This window comes from Sitophilus oryzae, unplaced genomic scaffold, assembly GCF_002938485.1.
Source record: "Sitophilus oryzae breed Bouriz unplaced genomic scaffold, Soryzae_2.0 scaffold_1442_pilon_pilon, whole genome shotgun sequence".
NCBI classification, from domain to species: domain Eukaryota; kingdom Metazoa; phylum Arthropoda; class Insecta; order Coleoptera; family Curculionidae; genus Sitophilus; species Sitophilus oryzae.
This window is the reverse complement of record NW_022146107.1, coordinates 5676524-5700084: the sequence shown is the minus strand read 5'-3', so window position 1 is coordinate 5700084 and position 23561 is coordinate 5676524. Positions and strand designations below refer to the sequence as shown.

The window sequence follows — 23561 nt, the reverse complement described above, 5'->3', positions numbered from 1 at the left end:
GAAAATTGTCGAGAGAAACAAGCCCTATAACATAGGATACAACATTTTAATGAACAGTGCTTTCCATAGAATCAATAAAATGAAAAATATACGAAATAATATGCATGTACTGATTTCTTTCGAAAATCGACAACTATGAAACTATGAACTCTTCCTGGACACAAACGGTACATTGTGAGACAGAAAATTGTAGAGAGAAACAAGCCCTATAACATAGGATACAACATTTTAATGAACAGTGCTTTCCATAAAATCAATAAAATGAAAAATATACGAAATCATATGCATGTACTGATTTCTTTCGAAAATCGACAACTATGAAACTATGAACTCTTCCTGGACACAAACGGTACATTGTGAGACAGAAAATTGTAGAGAGAAACAAGCCCTATAACATAGGATACAACATTTTAATGAACAGTGCTTTCCATAAAATCAATAAAATGAAAAATATACGAAATCATATGCATGTACTGATTTCTTTCGAAAATCGACAACTATGAAACTATGAACTCTTCCTGGACACAAACGGTACATTGTGAGACAGAAAATTGTAGAGAGAAACAAGCCCTATAACATAGGATACAACATTTTAATGAACAGTGCTTTCCATAAAATCAATAAAATGAAAAATATACGAAATAATATGCATGTACTGATTTCTTTCGAAAATAGACAACTATGAAACTATGAACTCTTCCTGGACACAAACGGTACATTGTGAGACAGAAAATTGTAGAGAGAAACAAGCCCTATAACATAGGATACAACATTTTAATGAACAGTGCTTTCCATAGAATCAATAAAATGAAAAATATACGAAATAATATGCATGTACTGATTTCTTTCGAAAATCGACAACTATGAAACTATGAACTCTTCCTGGACACAAACGGTACATTGTGAGACAGGAAATTGCAGAGAGAGAAACAAGCCCTATAACATAGGATACAACATTTTAATGAACAGTGCTTTCCATAGAATCAATAAAATGAAAAATATACGAAATAATATGCATGTACTGATTTCTTCCGAAAATCGACAACTATGAAACTATGAACTCTTCCTGGACACAAACGGTACATTGTGAGACAGGAAATTGCAGAGAGAAACAAGCCCTATAACATAGGATACAACATTTTAATGAACAGTGCTTTCCATAGAATCAATAAAATGAAAAATATACGAAATAATATGCATGTACTGATTTCTTCCGAAAATCGACAACTATGAAACTATGAACTCTTCCTGGACACAAACGGTACATTGTGAGACAGAAAATTGTAGAGAGAAACAAGCCCTATAACATAGGGCTTGAGAACGTCACGAACTCGTTTTTTCTAAATCTTTTGAATGGCAACAAAACAAGCCAATACATCTTTACCTCATTTAAACATCTTAGCGAAGATCCGAACTTTCAATATCTAGTGTGGCTCTCGAGTTATAGCACAGCTTACAGAATAATATAGCTTGGACACTCGCCAATTTTTCCCACGCTCGAATTTAAAACGCCCCACTCCGACGATGCTTAACTGAATTAAGCGAGCGACAGTCAGCCTCATTCAGTCGATGCATAACCTCCACTGGTGACGTGTAGGGCCGTATTACGGAAGATTTTAATTCGATTTTTTCTTATATTTAACCATAGGTATTTGTGCTTTTATTTCAATTTTATTTTTATTGTTGGAATGGGAAAAGGTTTTCCGGGATGTGCGGCTGCTGGTTACACAAATAATTATGGAAATAATTCAAAATATAGTCTGTTTAATTTTCAATTCAAAATTAATGTTCATTTCAAAAGTATTCACACTTTAGAGCTTTTCAAAACGATAAAGACCACTTATTTGGAGGCTTGCGAATGCCAAGTGACCATTTTTTTATTTAGTATCCTCATTGGAGGCTATTTTTATAAGCTTTGTATGTAACTATCTATGTATGTATGTATGTTTTTGCGGGGCAAATCTTGTAAGCTAAATTAGAACCACTTCCTTTTATTGTAGGAGATTGAAATTGGCATATAGATTCAGAACCGATGACAATACATTTTTTGCAAGGCATGACCCGAATTTTTGACAGCTGTCAAAATGGCGGCATTTTTGAGGTTTTTGATTTTTTAAAATTCTATTTATGAATGGATCGGGCTAAAATTATATATATATACCTAGGTATATTGTGGGTATATACATATGAAAAAAATATATGGACGGCCATCTTGAAAAAATGACAGTTTAATGACATGTCAAAATTTCAAAGTCAATCGATTTTCATAAAAATTGATATATAGGATGGCCATGGACTAAAATGAAAGAAAAAAATTTTAAGCTGTCAAATTTGACAGCTGTCAAAAAAATTTCAAAGTTGTCCGATTTTGATAAAAATTGATATATAGGACGACCATGGGCGAAAATGAAAGAAAAAAAATTTGAGCTGTCAAACTTGACAACTGTCAAAAAAATTTAAAATTTGTCCGATTTTGATAAAAATCGATATATTGAATGCCCCCTACCCCATAGTCGGTTTTCATTTTATTTGTCTCACATTTGAACTGTCAAATTTGACAGCTATCGTTTTAAGTTCACCTTTTTTAATGAAAATCGATATACATATTATTAGGATGCCCATAGAAAGTTATTTAAGAAAAAAATTGAGTTTAAATGTGTGGCACTGAGAAACCAGCATAACTAAAAAGTAGAATAAATTTTACAAAAAAAACTTTTTTTAAAACAAGCTTTTATTTAAATTTAAATACACTAAAAAGAATAAAATAAACTTTTTCTTTAAAACTTTTATTATGAACTTATAACGCCATTACACAATTTTAATATTATATAAAAGCTTGTCGCGAGATTTCTCTACATCGATTAACAAGTAAATTAACTAAAACCTGTGTCTACCCTGTCTCATTTTCAAAGTTTGTGTTATGATAGACCACTAGACCAGGAATTACAAGATAAAGTTGTCCTACCAGATTTTTATGAGTGCAACTGTACACTCAAATCTCGCGGCAAGCTTTTATATATTAATATTAAAATTGTGTAATGACGTTATAAGTTCATAATAAAAGTTTTAAAGAAAAAGTTTATTTTATTCTTTTTAGTGTATTTAAATAAAAACTTGTTTTTAAAAAAGTTTTTTTATACAATTTATCAGAACAATTTTGAAGAACTTTCCTTAAATGAAAATATATTATGTAAATTCGTTAAATAATTTCAGATAATTAAATTCAACCATCCTTGTCAAAATTTTCCTATAATGTATTTTTTGTTAAAATTATACGCAAAAGTTAATTTATTAATACCTTAAAGAATATTAATAAGAACTTAAATGTAGCAAACAAAAACCGAAAGCTCCTAATTTGGAAACATTCGTAAATAACTATAAGTAATCAATTACCTATTTCATTTTGCTGTTATTTCTAGAAATAAATTAATTAATTTGTTTTTTAAATGTTTTTCTTTGAGAATGCATATTTATTTAAAGTCAACAATTTAAAAAACGTGTATCTAAATTATGTTCTAACACCAGTCGAATAATTTTTACGTCACGTGTAAAAATTTTTTTAATACATCTCTGGGCTGACTGCCGCTTACGCGGCTATTGGTTGTGGCGAGCGAGCTCGCCGTTCTAGTGTTCTCCCTCTTTCGAATCGCAAATCCGAGCGTAAAAAGATCAAAGCGGCACGCTACACTGTCCGAGCTGTTTTTTACTTAAGCTGTGGTTATAGTCTGTTATGTGTTAAAATGTTGAATTTTCAAATTACCGCGATTATTGAAGTTTTTTGTATATAAAAAACGGGCAGCTTAACGATATTCTTATAATTCGATTTAGAATGACTTTATCTAGTTATATTTCCAAAAAAAACTTCTATAAATAAGCGTTTTTTGGTCATTATTAAGCTCAACGCGCACTGAATCAGATCGGACCGGCCAGCAAAGGCGACTGCAACCATCGTAGATATAGACGGCGCCGGCGACGACTAAAACATTTCGGCCTGTAGAGACCAAACTCCTACCTCTACATATCTACGATAGTCGAGTCACCGCCGTCGCCGTTTCTGGCCGGTCTGGTGCCGATTCAGTGCGCGTTCACCTTTACGCATCACCATTAGACAGGAAAAACCGCACCTGTATCTTCGATAAATGTGACAGCGCCGCAACAGCACACCGTCGCATTTTTCTCTTTCCAACAAAACCACGATTGCAATATTATTTTAATGCGATCAACATGACGGCGCGGCGGCGTCAAATACATACTAATAATTTCTGATTGCTGCCATTGAAGCGCAGCGGTCGGAATTTGTTGAAATCAACTGAAATGCATCAAACCAATAGTCTACTGCAACCAGTAGCAACAGCTAAAAACCGCGAGAACTGGAGACGTTTGGAGGAGGCCTATGTTCAACTATGGACGTGAAAGGGGGCTGCGTGATGATGATGATGATGAATAGTCTACTGAGAAATTCCCTAACTTCTTATTTCGGTGACAAATAATGGGCTGTAATTTTCCGGGTAATATGTTCCTGTAATATGTCGCTTGCAAAATGTCTACATAATATGATGTATTATAAATACTATAGAGGATAAATTTTGTGACGAGGAAAGGTTTGCAAATATGGAAACGTTCTCTAAATTATGACACTAAACGGAGTACAAACTTATTTAACTTATGACACACAGATTACTTACTTGTAATCCCACTCGAATCTTCTTTGTTAAAGCATTTGGAGGAAATACAGCTTGTACCAATGGAACGGCAGAACTAGAAACAGTACCACCTTCAGGACCAATTCCGTATATTTCTTGCCTAATTCTCGAAATGACAGCAAAATAGTGGGGGAAATCATTCGTTAATATCCTGGTAATACGGTTTGTATGGAGATCCTCCAACTGACTTAGTTCTATATAAAATTATATAGGTAGAAATAAAAAGCCACCCAAAATATTATAGATAATTATACCTTCTCCGTCAAAACTGTGATTTAAAACGTCTTGAATTGCCTCTTCGTTGGCTTCCAATGTATGCTCTTTCCAAGTTTCACCGTTCTCTGATCTCAAAACGATAATTTCCCGTTGCTTCCCACGAAGTGAGGCAAAATGAGGCACCTCGATAATAACTGGTCTAAAAAAATCCAACACAATAAAGATTATTGTCAAATCAAAAACATTTTCAAAAAATGCTAGACAAAATACAGATTGTCCCAATATTGCATGGGCCAAACGAAATCAAATCTCATTCAAATCGGAATATCTGTTCTTAAAATATTTGTGTTTATTTTTTAAATTTGATGCTCTCTAACGGGCAAAAAAAGTACTTTTGTATAGAGGTAAGTTGTTTTCAATTAACTTATTTTGAAATTTCAAAAATACGTAGTAGTTTATGTCCACAGAATATTGGAACACCCTGTATATGACAAGTATGGTTAAAATTAATACTGTTCCAAATAATTACCATGACATGTATATTTTCTTCTAAATTAATAACCGAATTATTAAAATAAATGAAAATATAGTCATTAGATAGAGGAATGACAATCTATGATAATTTTGGCGAGGTCAACCCCTAGACGTCCTTGGCACGGACTCTTCTATATTTTTAATGGCGTTTACTGCCAGTTGGCTTTAAGAAGGTTATAAACTAGTGACGGCGAACTTATGACACGGAGCCCCTTTTTGGGTGACACATATCTTCAAGACAAAAATTTCATAATCAAATATTTGTCTTTCATAACAGCCAGAGTTACGTTAATAATAATTTAATTCTAAAACCAAACGTATATATATACAATATCAAAAAAAAAACGGCGTCAGCGATGGCTCTGAAATGAAGATCGCTGTAATTTTTTATGTAACGTGTATACGGAGAATGTCATCGATATTCAGTTCCAAGCCAACTAGACGCCTTTTTTTCCATCATACGCTACTATATTATTTGATTTTGTATGTAAACTGTCAATTAAATATGTAGAACAGGTCTATAAATGTAAATCAGTGGTTTAACAAAATTATGTTATCGACAAAAAAAAGTTTTTTTTTAATTTCACTCAAAATGAGTTATTTGACCTATATGACCTAAATACAAAATATTTTCATGGTGTCTGTCTGTCTGTCCGTCTGTAATACGATAACTCAATAACCGCTAAACCGATTTTAACCAAATTTGGCACAAAAATACTGTGGCACCCGAGAATCTGGCTATTAGTTTTTGGTGTGGGTGGGGGATGGTAAGGGGGTATGGGAGGGGGTTAAAAATTAAAAAAAATCCAAAATTACAGTAGTTAGCGATACGCAGTTTTTAATTTAAGATTAGGAATAATATTTGCAACAAAATTTGTAATAACATCAAAATCAGTCAAAGTCGCAGATTTTGAGATAAAAAAAATTGGAAAAATTCCTTTACTTTGAAACTAAAAGAACTACCTACCAACTTTTTATTAACATATTTTAGTATGGGCGGCTATATGTGCCTCCCGGCGCCAATTTTTTTGTATTCTAAATGGCATTAAACAAATAATTAGCAATATAAAAAAATCTACTTTTTTAGTTTTTATTTTTGTGATGTGTGACACGCTACGAAATGTATGTTTCGTTTTTTCAAAATTTTGACACACCGAGCTCAATAGATTCGCCGTTTTCACATAGAGAGTATTTGAGATTTTTAAATGGTGTAGTTTAAAGTTCAAGAAAATAACTATTTTTTGGAAATAGATTTGTGTCTGGAAACGTTCTACCTTTTTTAACCTTTCTATAATAATTTTAACAATTTAGTTAAGTTAATTTTTGACAAGTTTTATGTCAATTTTTAGTAAATGACGTCTAGAAGACTGACCTCGCCAAAATTGTCATCGATTGTCATTCACCAGCCGTCTTTGGCGCCGTTTTTTTCGATCATACGGTATTTATCCATTGAATAAACAAACTACGAATGAGTCAATACCGTATGATAAAAAAAACAACGTCCAGTTGACAGGGGAATGACGATCGATGGCATTTCCCATATACATGACAGCGATCATCATTTCATAGTCATCGCTGACGCCGTTTTTAGAACATAAAAATAGTCATACGGTACTATTTTTATATTCTACACTTTAAAGTTGAATATGTATATATAGCAATCATTTTAATATATATATATATATATATATATATATATATATATATATGTATATATATATGTATATATATATATATATATATATATATATATATATATATATATATATATATATATATATATATATATATATATATATATATATATATCACAAAAATCCAGGAAGCAATACAATCCTGGATTTTTGTGATTTGGGATCTGTTTCTTCGCTTCCTGAATCCTTACCGTACTGATGAAGCCTGAAGGCAGTTACATCAGTGTGCACTAGTGTAGGTGTGGTTGTGTGAGTGTGTGGGTGTGCGTGTCTGCACTGGTGTATACGGTTACGAGTTGTTGAGGGCTGAGCCGTTTAATCTTTTTTCTCCTTTTTATATATATATATATATATATATATATATATATATATATATATATATATATATATATATATATATATATATACACAAAATTGATTTACTTCTGGGAAGATAAGCACGGACCGCTGTCGGTCGCGCCAGTGTGATGAGACACTTCAGCACGCTCGTTTCAATGCTGTCTGTGTTTATTAAATGTGTTGAATTGTAGTTTATCGGAAAGGTTCTGTGTTTTTATTATTTAATTGCTAAAACTATACTTATGTTTTTTTTAAATAGAAGCCCCTGTATATTTTTAAATTTTCTTATTCAGCTTGGCATGGGCTTCTCGAAAATATATAACACTCTATATTTATTTTCACTATTAACCTCAACATTTCAATTTTTTCTTAAATATCCACTTAGCAGATAGTAGGCCACGCCGAGTAACAAAGTAAACGGTTGTCATGGTGATCGGAACATGCCTTTGATGGATGCGGGACATTTCATTTTAACAGATTGAAGTGTATGTATTTTAAATAATACAAATTAGTAAATTTGAAAATTTTGAGAAATATAATATGTTAGAATGTTATATTGAGTCTAACAAACATAAGCAAATGGCAACTGATCCGATCACCATGACAACCGTTTACTTTGTTACTCGGCGCGGCCTACTATCTACTAAGTGGATATTTTAAGAAAAATTTGAAATGTTGAGGTTAATAGTGAAAATAAATATAGAGTATTATATATTTGCAAGAAGCTCATGCTAAGCTGAATAAAAAATAAAAAAAAATATATATATATATATAATATATATATATATATATATATATATATATATATATATATATATATATATATATATATATATATATATATATATATATATATATATATATATATATATATATATATATATATATGTACCATATATATATATATATGTATATGTATGTTAATCTAAATTGATTTTTTTCTTGACAAATTGAATTTTGTGCGAGACTGATACCTGTTTCTATATTTACTTTAGATTAGTTCTTGTTATATAATTGGTTTTATGCAAAGTATTGTATAAAAGTGAAAATATATTGTGCAATTGAAGTTCCAGAATTGTAAAACTTATAATGAAACTTCAAAAAAGTATCTCCATATTTGATGCGTACAATTTATCTTAGATAGGAACTATCGAAAACAGGAAATTGCCATCCTATCCGATAGTCAAGCAGCACTTAACGCGATCAATTCGAAGTTGGTCAAAGAATGCCTAGAGAAGCTCAACAAGTTAGGCAAAGAAAATAAAGCCCTCCTACTCTGGGTGCCTGCTCACCAAGGGATAGAAGGCAATGAAAAAGTAAATGTCTAGCTAGGAAAGGCGCGAACACTCCAGACTGGACCAGAACCGTTCTGTTTACCAAACGGGAACCAACCGAAAGCGGAACTGAAGAATCTGGAAGACTCTATCCGTAACTTGGAATGGGTGTCCTTCAATGGTCTAAAGACACTCGAAAAAGTTCCTCAGAACTTACGACCGAGAAAAATCAATGGTTTTCCTTGATTTAAGTAAAAACAATCTTCGGATTGTCCACGGGGTTTCTAACAGGACACTGTCTCCTCAACGAACACCTCAGTAGGCTGAAGCTGAGAAACAACGGCGAATGCAGATTCTGTGGGGAAAATGGGGAAACACCAGAACATCTTAGCACTGAGTGCGCCGAGACGACGACCATTCGTGCCATGAACTTTGGTACGGCTGACGTCGAGTATGGGGAGCTGCACTCTGTGGAGTTGTCTCTGATACTGGCTTTTGTTAAAGCCCTGAGACTGTATGATGAGTTATAACTCGTTATAACAATAGATCTATAAGGTCGCGGTGATTACCACCTCTCCTAAACATTCTACATTCTACATCTCCATCTGTAGTTTATATGGTTTTCTAGAGTAGTTTTACTTGCATTTTATAAAAACTGTAAATACTCACCCCAAAAATTTGGCTCCCACAGGTGCTAACTCCAATAATCTACTCGCCAGTGCCTCTCCCTCCATCAAAGGTGGAGAATGCGGTGCCCTGTGAGCTCTTACGTAACGACAGGTTACCCTAGTGGGTGCGTGCGCACATCTAGGGGGAACAATAACTCTTACTCCTGAATGCCGACATCCTCGCATGGCTCCACCACGGGCGTCCACCAAAAATGATACCAGAAAGCTAAAGGAAAAAGAATTTTTAATAAATACATAGCTTAAATACAGGACAAATGGAGAACAATGTATAGTCAAAATAATAAAAATATATTACTTTATAAAAACTATTTTATATATTTTATGAAAAACAATGATTTTAGGTTTTAAGTTTTTGACTATACGTGCATCAAACTGATTGATATTAATAAAGTATACAGAGTGTCTCTAAAATATGTGGAAAGGTCACAGATTGTTACACATGCATTAAAATAATTATTTTAAATAAAGTTCTCAAAATAGTATTGACTTGTTAAAAAATATAAGTTTGTGAAAGGCTGTTGTTTTGTAACAAAATATACATGAAATTACTGTATAATGTTTATAAGAACAAACTTTTACTTTTACTTTACTTTGTGAAAATTTTACGTTATTTTATCACTCTCTGCTGGCGTACAATAATAATTACACAAATGAAACACTCTGTATAAATCATTTTTATCAATACCGTGTATAAATTAGAACACAAATAAATAATTAAATGACAATTGCATAGGTGAAATGACATATTGACCTGTTAAAACTTGAAACATGTGGTTTGAAAAAATCGTACAACAGATTTAAAATCGTGAGGAATACTGTGTGAACATGAGATATTAAAATATCAAGGCAGTTATGACTTTGTACAGATACATATATGGACCTATATTGACACAGTTAATGAAACTATCTACAAATATATTAGACACAGAAGTTATATATTGGAATTTAAACAACACTTACTTTTTCCAACTTGGAACACTGTAGATAAAGGACACAAATATCAAATTAATATGGTTTAGTGGCATATATACAGTGGTAAAAATCACAAAAACCCATTGTGTTTAAAATGTAATCAGTCAAATTATTATAGTGTTAAAAATTACCCTAGTTTAATGGCACTCTTAAACTGCATGTTAAAATCAACCAGGCAAATTAATATACACAAAGACTACTACTCACACCAATATTTTGTACATAATTTACAAGTGTATGAACCCGATAATATTCTTAAGAATTCAAAAATCTTTAAAATTATATTAAAATGGAAATGTGTCGTTTAAAATTTTTTCAAGAAAAAATATTTTTTTGAAAATAGATTTGTGTGTTTGGGAACGTTCTATCTTTTCTTAATCTTTCAATAATTAGTGTTAATTTTGACAAGTTTTATGTCATCGATTGTCATTCGCTAGCCGTCTTCGACGTCGTTTTTTTGGATTATACGGCACTTTGTTAATTAATTTGTGTCTTCTAAATAGTATCTTAATCTCACTAAATGATACTATATTTTTTATTTATTGCTTTGAACTCTAAACCTTTTCATATTATAGCAATACCTCCTTAAATACAAATGCATATGCTGACCCGTGTGACGTCATAACTGGTGGATATTACATACTCTTCAAAAGTCAAAAAAGGAAGCGTTTATATTTCTTCAAAATTTAGTTCGGTTTCTCTTTTGACTCTTCGAATGACGGGAAGCAGTGGTTATAACATTTTAGGAGGTATTGGTTATGGCATTTTTTAAGAAGTTAAACAGCCCTGTATTTATTCATCCGTGATAGGTAAAACATGAATTCGGGTCATACAACGCAAGTAAGTTAGTGATATATTGAATTAAAAATTAAGTGCAGCATTCAGTGCGTTACGTCGACGTGACCGTCGTCGGTTACGTTCGGGATTAAAACCTTGCAAATACCTTTCTCTGCACAGGCCAGTGCCTGGGACTTTGGGCTTGGGACCTAAGTGCAACAGGGATCTTTCTAGCCGCACCCACTCACTGTCGGAGCCGTACAAGCTTTGAACACATACATACCGGAGATTATTGGTGGTGTACATTTATCGTTAGTTGAAACGTTTCAGGCATATTATGACTAAGAGTGGACGGACACAGAAAGAGCGAAACAGTTTAAGCCAAAAACGCGTTTTTGGCTAAAATTCTTTTCATGTGATACCTCAATGTAAATTAAATTAAAGTAAAAAAGGTTTTAGACAGACTTAAGTTCATTTAGTCACTCATTTGAAGCAAGCGTGGTCAATTTTTTTGTCGTTGAAGACAGATATTTGAATACTAAGTAAATGTCTAAAATTCTATCGTTACCTAGTATAGTTATTATTTCTAACACACCTTGTAATAACAGGGTAATAACAGATGACAATTTTAGTTTAATTGAGATTTTATCTATATCAAAAACTGTATTATCAATTAATTACATTTATAAAATCAGAACTGATTTTAATAGTCCAATAAATAGATTTTAAATTTATCCAGATAATAATGTCGTTTTTTTTAAAACCGAATAAACAATTTTCTGATTTCACATACCTATATTGAAAATTATGTTTTTTTTAGAAAGAACATTAATGTCGTTGACATTGTTGTGTATTTGTATTTTAACTCAGAATGGACCGCACATAGAAACCCATCATTTTGGCCGCAAGTTATTATTAAGCATTGAGCCATAAATTAAATTTCACGTCCAATATCTAACCTCTTGATATAATTCGTATCCTATAGCGTTAAGTTGGCTTGGAAATCACGATCGAGTGCATTCACTACACAATTTTACATTTAAAATTACAGCTATCTTATCTATCAGCTATCTTGATTTCAAAGCCACCACCGACGCTGTTTTTTTTTTCGTATAGTGTGTCTCCATGATCCGCTAGATCACAAAAAAACAACTTTATTTTCTTTGTGTTTCTGTTGTAGTAGCGAGTCACCATTTTTTTTTCATAAGATGGTGCGTTCTTTCCACTGAATTTTAGCAATAGCAGCATTAATCATCTCCACTTAAGCCTACTTTATCAGATAATATAATTAAATAATAATTAAGTAATAATGCATAAATCAATTATTTCTATTTACATTGACAAATTTCTTAGGATATTTTCTGACAGTTTCCATAGCAGTAAAAGTGTAAAAAATATGTTTCTACACTGTTACATGTAATATTAAACTTATACACGCCTAAATTTCATCTTGTCATAATTACATACAATAAAGTTGCCTGAAACGTTTCCAATTACGAATGACATATTCAATTTTTTTTCAATATTAACTTTATACATTTTCTAAAATATTTTATATATAAAATGGGAGTTACAGTTAGAAACCTAAACATTTTGCAACTATCACTCCTAAGATTCACTATTAAGATTCTACTGAACATCTAAAAGGGTAACTGGAATATGAAACCTTAGACGTAACTGGGTAGTCTTGTAACCCAAACGGATTTCAGAAATAGCGAATAGCAGTTAATTTGCGCACTAGCCTGCAAATTAATTTTGAACAATGGTTACTAAGAAGTCTACTATCAAGACAGTTTTGAGCAAGGCTGAAATGTACAATTTTAAATCAATGCTTTTTTTTTGTTTTTGTTTCATCACATTACATTCTTTAACCTACTAGATATCTATCTATTCTATTATATACTATAACTATTATACAGTACTATATAGCTACTAACATATTATAACTAAGATTTCGCAAATATAGTATTATACAGGGTATGCCAAAATGTGAGTAGTAAATGTGAAAAATATTAAGTTATCGAAAAAAAATTGCAGTCAATAATTCAGCATGTCCATTAAATAAATAAAAAGAAGGAGTCAAATACTATTTCTGTATATATACTTTAAAGATGGAAGCTACGTCATAGCAAAGTCTTTTTATTTGTTTTGTTTACTTTTGACTTTGACAAATTTAAATTTTTGTGAGATTAAAATTCGCGAGATGTCCTTTGTGATTATTTTTTTTATTATTTCTTGTTTATATTTATATATTTTTTGATTTTATAGAGAGTGGATAAATCTGGAAAGACATTGTGTCAGGATTAAAATTAGAGTGAGATTATAATGAATCTTAAGTGAGAGAAAATCTTTATTCAAAAAATTACAGAAAATACCATTTACTGTGAATTAAAATGACATACATAAATGGCACTGATACGGATCCACTCGTTGGACAGACTATATTAATAGTTATTAACTGAACGTTAAACGAAACCAGCAAATTATTAAGACTACTCTTTATTTTACTATGATTTAAAAAACAAGAACACATTTTTATATATACCATGTCGTCGTCAATATCACGAAGTGGCATAACTCAATTTTTAATATTTTTCAAGAGAGCGGTTTTTTACCACTTTTGTTTCAATACTACCCAAAATATATTGAAGCCATTATGTTTCTTTTTTGTTAAATAAACACAGTGACTACAATATATTTTGGTTGGTATTGAAACAAAAGTAGTAACAAGCTTTAAACCGCTCTCCCAAAAAATATCAAAAAATGAGTTACGCCACTTCATGATATTGATGACGATGTGACTAATTGCCAGGGCAAAAAATTTAAAAAATGCAAATTACAATATTATTATTAGAATGTAAAAAACGGTTTTGTAATTTGCTGCCATGACAGTCACATAATGTGTCAAGATGAATTTTTAATATTTGGTATACTGAAATAAAGCCGAATAAACTTTTTATCAATAACTCAATATTTTTTACCCATTTGTTGCAAACTTTTTGGTACATCGCGGACATATATAACATTCCGGAACTGTCTTGATAATTTTAACATTAATATTTTTAAATAACGCTTGGATTATCTTTTTCACATTGCTACACAAATAAGCTCCAGTTCATTAACCACACATGAAACGTGTAATTAACATACGTTTATAAACCATCTGCTTATTAAAAACAAAAAATAACACTATTATGTAAACTAAAGAAAGCGTACATACAAATTTAAAAAGCTCTTCAAATGTATTAAAGAAATATTGAACTTACCCAGCAGTAACAGGCTGTCTATTAATGTCGACATTGTCCAGTTGTGAATAAAGTTCTTTCACATTGTGCGAATGAATAATTAGCTCATTGCTGACTTGTGATGGAGCTACAATAAAAACAATACCATATGCTATTTTTTAATTTACGAATTAAGTCTTAATTTTAAAAAAAGTGAGGAAAAATTATCTTCAACAATAACCATAATTAATAAAAACAATAATATTGCAAATTTCCAATAAATACTCTGCAGCTGGGAATAGATTTTTTTTAATAAGTCTCTTTTTTACATAGAAAAGTAAATCTATACCAAAAAAAATCATTTGTTTTATACCCCGCTGGAAAGGTTTGTGTTTGGGTCGAGATTTCCTTATGTAAGAAGAGTACGTATGTACCCGTCACATTTTTTTTCTGTGTGTACATTTATAATGTACTGAACAAAGAGAGAAGAGTAAAAACGTTGCCAAACGTATGAAATAAACCGAGAAACTGTGCACATTGCCAAGAGACGTGGAACGGGATATGCCAGCTTTCAGTCACACCGCATAAACATAAAATTTATATCCAGTACTTAGAATTCTAGAGTGTAGCTCGCATGTATTACGATTTAGTTGCAGCTTCACGATTTATTTGCGTCTCATTATACTTTATTTGTTTATTTATTAACAAATTGCTGTAATTTTGTAGCATTTTCATTTTCCAAATGCTACTTTGTTTTATTATAGACGGTATTTTATTATTGTATCGATATTCTTTTTACATTCCTACAACACTTAAATTTCGGAACGTTCTCTATCGAAAATATTGGATCGTACCAAATACGTTTAAATAAAATATACGACGGCCTCCCCATAAGAGCAATGAGAGATTTACGTCCCAGTATTGAAGGAGGACAGAAAATCGAGTCGAATGGTTTCAAGACATAGGTTCATCCTTGTTTAGTCAAACCTCCTACAAACCAAGGATAGACTTATGTAGGAAATGCATTGAAATTCTATAGCCATCCTTCAATATCGGGACAGGAATTTAAGCGGTACCCTCCGTATACTTTATTTTAAACGTATTTGGATCGTACCCTGGTGTATCGACAAGACGGGAAACGTCAAAATCGTCACCTCGGATTTGGCCGTTGTCGAGGTCACCGTGCCATTTTGAGAATTAAATTTATTTGGCCGATATTTTTCACAATATGGGAAAAATATTGTGATTTTGTTATTTATTTACGTGTTATTGTTTATTTTTATTACGTGTTTGATTGTTGAGATTTTAATGGATCTATAGTTTTGGTAAGATTTTCTTTGACATTCCATTCGGTAGAAAAAACCTTCACATGCCTTTCTTTTAGATTCCAGTTTTTTGATGAGAAGTGTCCAACCCTTATTTGAGAAGAAATGTTAAATAATTATTGATTGTGTGTCTTCAAAATGAGGTAAATTAATACCTTCGTAAATTTTTGGAGTTTTTTAAAATGTAAGGTTAACTAATACCGTGCATTTCTTTTTAGGGTTTTCTACGTATTTTTCTCAGCATTTTTCCACGTATTTTTCTTCAAGTATTTCTAGACATTTTTCTAGACGTTTTTCTGCAAGTTGTTCTGCATATTTTTCTAGAAGTTTGTGCCAAGTTTTTCCACAAGTTTTTCTTCGAGTTTTTCAATCACCGAGGTAATCAGTAGCAGCCTGTTCGGTTAGATTTCAGCCCTTCACCCCTCTGAGAAGAAGTTGGATGCTATGATGTTTTTTTTTATCATTAAGAAGATCCTTTTTTTAGTATAATTTGGTATACAAGGCCAGTATATTTTTTTTATAGTAAACTAAACTTTTATTAATTTGATTTTAAATAATCATTAGTGTGTTAAGAAATTAACCATTCTTAATATTTCACATTTAACCAGTTAAGTACTTGCCTTCAGCATTACTTTAACCCTTAGTTTATAAAATTTAGCGTTCTGTTATATTTTATATTTTTTTAACACTTTAAGTATTTGCCTTCAGCATTGCTTAAATTTTACTTGTATTTGATTATTAAAATAATCATGTTATATTGATTGATTATTCAGATTTAACATCTATTTATGTTCTACCTTTTATATTATTACGATCTTTGACCTGTAAGGGCAATCTTGGGTACAGATTTTAATCTTTTTCCCTTTAACTATATACAGGGTGAGTTTCCTACGATGTTCTCTATGGGTATCTCGGAAACTACTGGAGATAGAGAGTCGGTTAAATGGGGAAAGAATTGCAGTTTTGTGGGGTCATAAATATGCGCCTTTCAGATTTTTTAAAAAGTTCGTGGCTTACTAGATATTTTGAAAAAAACAAATTTCGGCTATTTTAAAAATTGTCCCTAATTCCATTATAAGCTATTTTAGACAAAAAGTTTTCAGATAAAAGTTATAGATAATCACATCCTTAATGAAACTGTGTCCTCCGTTTTTTTCTAAAGCCTGTCACTTTTAACATACGACACAAACATAGGTTTTTTTAAATGGAAACCTTAGTTGGCCATGACTTCATAAAAAGCGCCATTTTTTAACCTTTTTGGCGATATAAGCTATAATATGTTTTCTTCGAAAAATTACTGAGTTATAGCCAATTCTTATCATTTTTAAACAATTTCACTCAGTTAGCCATGGAAACAAGTTCAATCGCCATTGCTCTCAGAAATGTGAAGCTGCCACATCCAAACTTTGTAAATTAAAATAAACAAAAATTGTAAATATGAATTTTTAAAATGAAGAAATCGTGTAGATACTCGCGCATCAATAGAGTGGTTCCAACATGACTTTCATTATGACACACCACCCCCCACCCCTCATAATGAAAGAAATGTTAAAAATTATTTATATCATAATTATAGAAATGCAGGGATAGGAAGAGGTGGACTAATTGCATGGGCCTCCTCGATCACCTGAGCTATCCATTTTAGAATTTTTTATGTGGTATAGTTAAAAATAAGGTTTACAAAAGAACTTATGAATTAAGAGAGACACACGAAGTGGCGGTACGAGAAAAGTTTAATTAAGTCGACCGGTCCTTCTGTGAGAATAGGTAGTAATTCAGTTTTAAAAACATGCAACTCAAAACAATGGCGGATTTTTGAACATTTTTTAGAATAAGTTAAAGTGTATGTAGTGATATTATTTTTTAAGTTTTAGTTTGTGTAATGTAAATTGTAAAGAACCGTTTAGTAATATATTCTGACTTTTTATAAGTTATAAATCATAACAGAATAAGAATACCATGCAATCTAAGTGAAATTAGTCAAGAAAGATAAGAATTGGCTATAACTAAATTTAACTTTTCTAACATGTCTTGAAAACCGTTCTCTAAAAAACGTAACATTCACCGGTCAACGTATCCTCGAAAATGTATGGTCAAGAAAAGTTGAACCAATAATCTACACGCTTTTCTTCACTTGAAAAATTCATATTTACAATTTTTATTTATTTTAATTTTTAAAGTTTGGATGTGACAGCTTCACATTTCTGAGAGCAATGGCGATTGAACTTGTTTCCATGGCTACCTAAGTGAAATTGTTTAAAAATGATAAGAATTGGCTATAACTCAGTAATTTTTCGAAGAAAAGATATTATAGCTTATATCACTAAAAAGCTTAAAAAATGGCGCTTTTATGAAGTCATGGCCAACTATGGTTTCCATTTAGAAAAACCTATGTTTGTGTCATATGTCAAAAGTGACAGGCTTTAGAAAAAAACGGAGAACACAGTCTCATTAAGGATGTGATTATCTATAACTTTTATCTGAAAACTTTTTGTCTAAAATAGCTTATAATGGAATTAGGGACAATTTTTAAAATAGCCGAAATTTGTTTTTTTCAAAATATCTAGTAAGCCATGAACTTTTTTAAAAATCTGAAAGGCGCATATTTATGACCCCACAAAACTGCATTTCTTTCCCCATTTAACCGACTCTCTATCTCCAGTAGTTTCCGAGATACCCATAGAGAACATCGTAGGAAACTCACCCTGTATAAACAAAAACGTTCATGAATCTTCGTAATAAGTCAATTAAAATTTAGATATTCAATATTCGAATAAAATCAAGACCGTCTCTAAAAGTATTCTTTTTATATTATAATTGTTTGAGAGTAATATCTGAAAAGACATAATTTGATTTCAAACAAGTTTTAAGTTGTGCCGAATAGGTACCGAATAATTTCTAACAAGAAATAAATCTTATTTTTTTGGGTATTTGAATTGTTTCATTGGTTGATCCAGTCTCTCAAAATATTTAATAGCTATACTAATTTTAGTTTCTATTCAATTAATACACTTGTACAAATTTTCTTATTTCAGTTTGTAAGTATTAGCATCTTTTTGAAATAAGTGGCGCCCTTTGGTATGCAGTGTAAGGTATAGGTGGGTGTCATATTTTTAGCCAAGTGCAGAAGCAAAAGCTTGTTCCCACCGCCTCCGATATAAGAGTAGCCGTTCGCAATATTTTGACTTAAATTTTCAATAAAAGGAAAGTTTTTTTCACAATTTTCCTTATAGCTTGTAAATTATTAAATGCATGTTAGAAAACAACGACACTAAAATGCCCAGAAATTGAAATAATTGATTGTGGCTTTTAAAAACAAAAATATTAATGTTTCTGCTACATTTTCTTCGCAGACCGTATGTAAAAATCTTTACAAACAAAAAAGTTATACGATTGCTGAAAATTGTCATGCACTAAAAGTTGATGGACACGTTTTTTTTTTAAAAACAAGCCTATCAAATTTTTCGTATTTAAACATCTAGTCAAAGATCAAAATAAAAAACTTCAAATTAAAAGAAAAGAAAGTTTCAATATCTAAACTGGTTCTTGAGTTATTGCGTGTTATGTGTTAAAAAGTTGAGTTTTCAAATTACCGAGATTATTCCCGTTTTGTTATTATAAAAAAATAGACCACATACGATATTCATATAACTCGACTTCAGATGCCCAGAAACATATCTAACGAGTTTATTTAGTTATTTTAGTTTCGATTGTAAATCCGGCCACTAAAGAAAATAATTATATTATTTACTATTTAAAAACTTACCAACAGAATTTCTGTTATATTCGCTTTTTTCGTCATGGGTAACGTCCATTCTGGAATCGTCCCCTAAAGATTTCATGTCATCCACCGTCATATATTTGTATTGTGCTTGATCACCAAGAAGTGGATCGTCACCTACATATGCAAAAAAAACAGGTTAAGTTAATAATTTGGCCAATCCTTCATTTATCTCATTATCTAGTACAATTAAATTATCAAGTATCCTAAACACTGTAAGATAACAAAACGTATGTAATATGATTCAATATATTATGAAGCATTCCTTTTATTATATGATATTAAATAATAAAAATATCAATATATTGCACTGAAATTTGATTCAACCAATTAATATTAAAAACAAATTACATAAATGCATTAAAATGTTTAACAAAAATTAAAATATGTACAAGAAAATACCTTCACTGAACTCACAGACACTATAGAAAATTTAAAATTATTTTGGGCGTCGAAGATATTTCCGTTGCAAGTGATTATTAAGAGGTCAATCTTCAAAGGCGTAAACTGATAAGATACTGTTTGGTTTGGAGTGTAACAATGATTGATAAAATGTGAAATTACGTAAATATAAAAATGCGGTATCAGGGAAGGTGTTATGGTAAATTTATTTATGTCGGATAATAATATTTCACTTCATAATCAGACATGTAAATAATAAACAACTATTTAAGCTTCCAAGATTATGTGCCATTTAGTAAATATTGTAAAACAGTTTATATCATTTATAAATATATCTCATAAAATAGGAAATATTGACTTAAGACTTTTCCTCGATAGTTATCGTTAAAATGTTTTATTATGTTGTTAAATTTGCCATTACAACTATTCCTATGAAGTGAAAATATGTAAATAGAAGTTAGAAAAATGTTTATCAACATTATTGATTTATTTTTTGGTGATTTTGCACAAAAATTTATTATTTCTGTTAGATATTAAATTTTCGGAGTGATTAAGGAAGGACTCAAATAACATTTTTATATTCAATCTGTTTTTTTATTAGTTTTGTTTGACATCTATTGTTACTTGTTCAGCGTGCGATCGTTCTCATATAAAAACATGGAAAATAATGGAACAACTTCTCACCAGGGAGTAATTATACAGATTTGGCCACTGTAGCAGCGTGGTCTGGATTTTAACGTGTAAGACAGTGATGGAGACAGCTTAATAAAAAATCAAATGAATTAAAAAGAGAAAAAAATTGGATGTGGTATTGCCGGATTTGGCATTAAATTGCAAACCGCCAAAGTAAGCCTAATGTTTCATCTAGGGTTGGATCTTTAATCCAGAATTAGTTACCATTTTTACTACAGCTGTAATAGTCTTATGAAGCTTCAGTCTCAGAACTACGCTGTGTCGCTGGCGAAACTAAAAAAAACAATCAGAGTTATATTAGTTTAGTATCTAAAGTCATAATTGACCGCTGTTTGGATTTAATACAAATTTTATTGGATTTATGGCGTATCGTCAGTGACACTGTGCACTGCGTAGTTTTAGAACAAAGCTTTAACACCTTAAAATACGATTACTAGCACTATTTCTGAACAATTTCTCGAACATTATTAAATAGCTTAGATATGTATATTATCTTCGTTTATTGTGATATTTCACGTATAAACCGGCAACACTGTATGTCGCTTTTTATTTTGTCTCTTTGTTTGTCAACTCGTATATATTTATCGCTGTCGTATGCATTAAAATACAGACCACGGAAATAAATTGACAAGGGCCGTATATGTCACGAGTAGCAAACAAATCAATTATGAAATTCGTTTAAAATTAACTAAAATAATTATTTTATACTTGCATTAATTTACTACTTGCCAGAAATAATTAGGATACGACAAATTTATCTACATCTTATTTTAATCTACATCTACTGTAAATATTACACCAAGCTTTAGAAGCTAACTTCAGCAAAGATGTATACTAAAAACTTGAAAGCAGTGTTATACATGATTGTCCCCTCTCTATTCCTACCTACTACCTATGCTGTATCAACATTGTTGATACAAAACATGTAATTTTAAAGTACCAACATTCAAAATTAAATAGACAACGGTTTACAGTATGAAGTTAAAGACATTTAATAAAAGACTTACGTATATATGTCATTTGTCCCTGGTAGTAAGGAAGATACACGTGTTGCGCATGCGCAGGTCTGCCATATGTCACTGGCGGCTCATCCACTCCGCCTGATGCATGCAACATACCAACCACCACCCTTAGCTTACTTTTAAACTTTACATATATTACAAAATGTATAACATAACCCCACCCATTTAAATCTACTATAAATTCAGCTTCCTATTATCATTAAATTGCTACTGTTCACAAAAACAAAAACCAAATAAGTTGAAAATATTATTAAATAAACTACCACCAGTTTTGTGAATCAAAACTAAATTAAATATAAACAATTCAACCCAATTTCAAAGAATATTATAATAAGGTAAATATTTGTAAATAAAAATTACATAGAGATAAAATTATACTGTTAAAAAAAAAGAAATAAAATAATGGTTAATGAAATAAAAATTAATTTAAAGTATGATCATGCCGTCCATGCAATAATAAAGTTCTGCTCAATTATTAAAATAACTTATTGCAAATTAGAATTAACAGAAATCACAAACAGAAAAACAAAACAAATAAAACTAAAAAAGGACAAAACTGTTACTAGCTTATCACACGAGAAATCAACATGGCTATTTATAAAGCACAAATAAAATCCCCGTAAATTTTTATTCAAAATTTAAGATTGCGAATTCACATAGTAGCATTCTTTTGCAAGTGAAGTTGTGAAAAAGCTTTCATGAAGCTTTTCTATAAATTAATTAATGTTTTACTAACCTCCTTCATCTTCCGAGTCAGACATAAAGGTTTCTTGCATTGCTTCTGGAGCCATAACCTTATATTTTTCTTCAATGCTCATGGTAGTAGTAGTGTTTATTGTTAGTTCAGTAACTACTTTTAATTCTTCCACGACACTAATATATCCCAACTTATTTGATATTCCTAAAGCTGTTTGCCCATTCTAATAAATAAATATTAAAGTTAATATTTAACACTTAACCATTCCATATACATTAATTTTCATTTGATCTCAGTATATATGTTACGGTTAAGGTCCGAGGTCCGCTTGATATCGACATTACCCGGTTAATCTCGAGAATAACACACAACAAAACAACTAAAAACATAACCTAACCCCAAACATTAACGTGTGAATGTCGACATTAACCGGACATCAGACTTTAACCGTAACATATAGATCCTTTATCTATTGTTTTGATGCGAGCAAAATGTAAACAAATCGTTTGCTTATTTAAACAGTTTGGTTTGACCACAGAGTTAATATAATCCCCTTTTCAAGATAAGATAGTTTTGATTTCCATATAAACCGAAAGTGCTAAATATATATATAACTACTAGAAGTTAAATGACATGACATCATAAAATAAAATATCTACAGAAAAAAATAATAGAACAGTATACAGGTTGTTAATTTGTTTATTACTCGCGGCAAGAGCTTTATGGTTGAAATATGGCAACCTCGGCCCGCCCGTCGATAGACGACGCGACCGGACGAGTCGGCAGAAAACCCTATAAGTGCATGCGTTCTCAATAGGCAGTGTTGCCATTCTATTCCCCTATAAGTAACTGTTAGCAATCGTTATAACAGTTAACAATCTGTATAATAACAAATGTGTCTTAGATATATTATCTCCGACGCTACTGCCCTCTACTGTCCAAAATACTAAGGTGTGCACTGTGCATGTTCTCATGTATGTTGTAAATTTTACAAATCATGCACTTTAAACATTCCACCACATAAAATTTTTGTCTTACTAGGATAGAAAGACTCTCACATGTCCTAGCATAGGTTTTTCATAAAAAAAACTACGTTAGATGAGATTTAAACACTAAACCTAGAAAAACTCAAAGGCCCAAGGTTTTTTTTTTCATAAACAAATGCGATGTTGTCACAATGAAAGTTAAAAAATGATGTATATGATTTTTCAATTCTGAG

The 23561-nt window shown here is 31.1% G+C and overlaps 1 protein-coding gene across 8 annotated transcripts in view; it reads right to left on the bottom strand.

Annotated features, from left to right (window-relative positions):
* LOC115877118 (ankyrin-3-like) overlaps positions 1 to 23561 on the bottom strand; it is a 176755-nt gene that overhangs the window by 30615 nt on the left and 122579 nt on the right. For 5 of the 8 annotated variants that reach the window (XR_004049288.1, XR_004049287.1, XR_004049286.1 and 2 more), the window contains exons 14-21: positions 22382 to 22565; positions 21631 to 21723; positions 19514 to 19645; positions 14465 to 14570; positions 11365 to 11463; positions 9430 to 9654; positions 4958 to 5118; positions 4686 to 4897 (exon numbers count right to left, since the gene is read on the bottom strand). Coding sequence is in view for 5 of the 8 variants with exons in the window: in XM_030893229.1 (XP_030749089.1) it covers positions 4686 to 4897; positions 4958 to 5118; positions 9430 to 9654; positions 11365 to 11463; positions 14465 to 14570; positions 19514 to 19645; positions 21631 to 21723; positions 22382 to 22565 (1212 nt within the window). In the remaining 3 variants the exon portion in view is untranslated. Of the gene's footprint in view, positions 1 to 4685; positions 4898 to 4957; positions 5119 to 9429; positions 9655 to 10409; positions 10428 to 11364; positions 11464 to 14464; positions 14571 to 19513; positions 19646 to 21630; positions 21724 to 22381; positions 22566 to 23561 lie in introns of all 8 variants that reach the window. The other 3 variants (XM_030893226.1, XM_030893228.1, XM_030893227.1) reach the window with 3 other exon arrangements.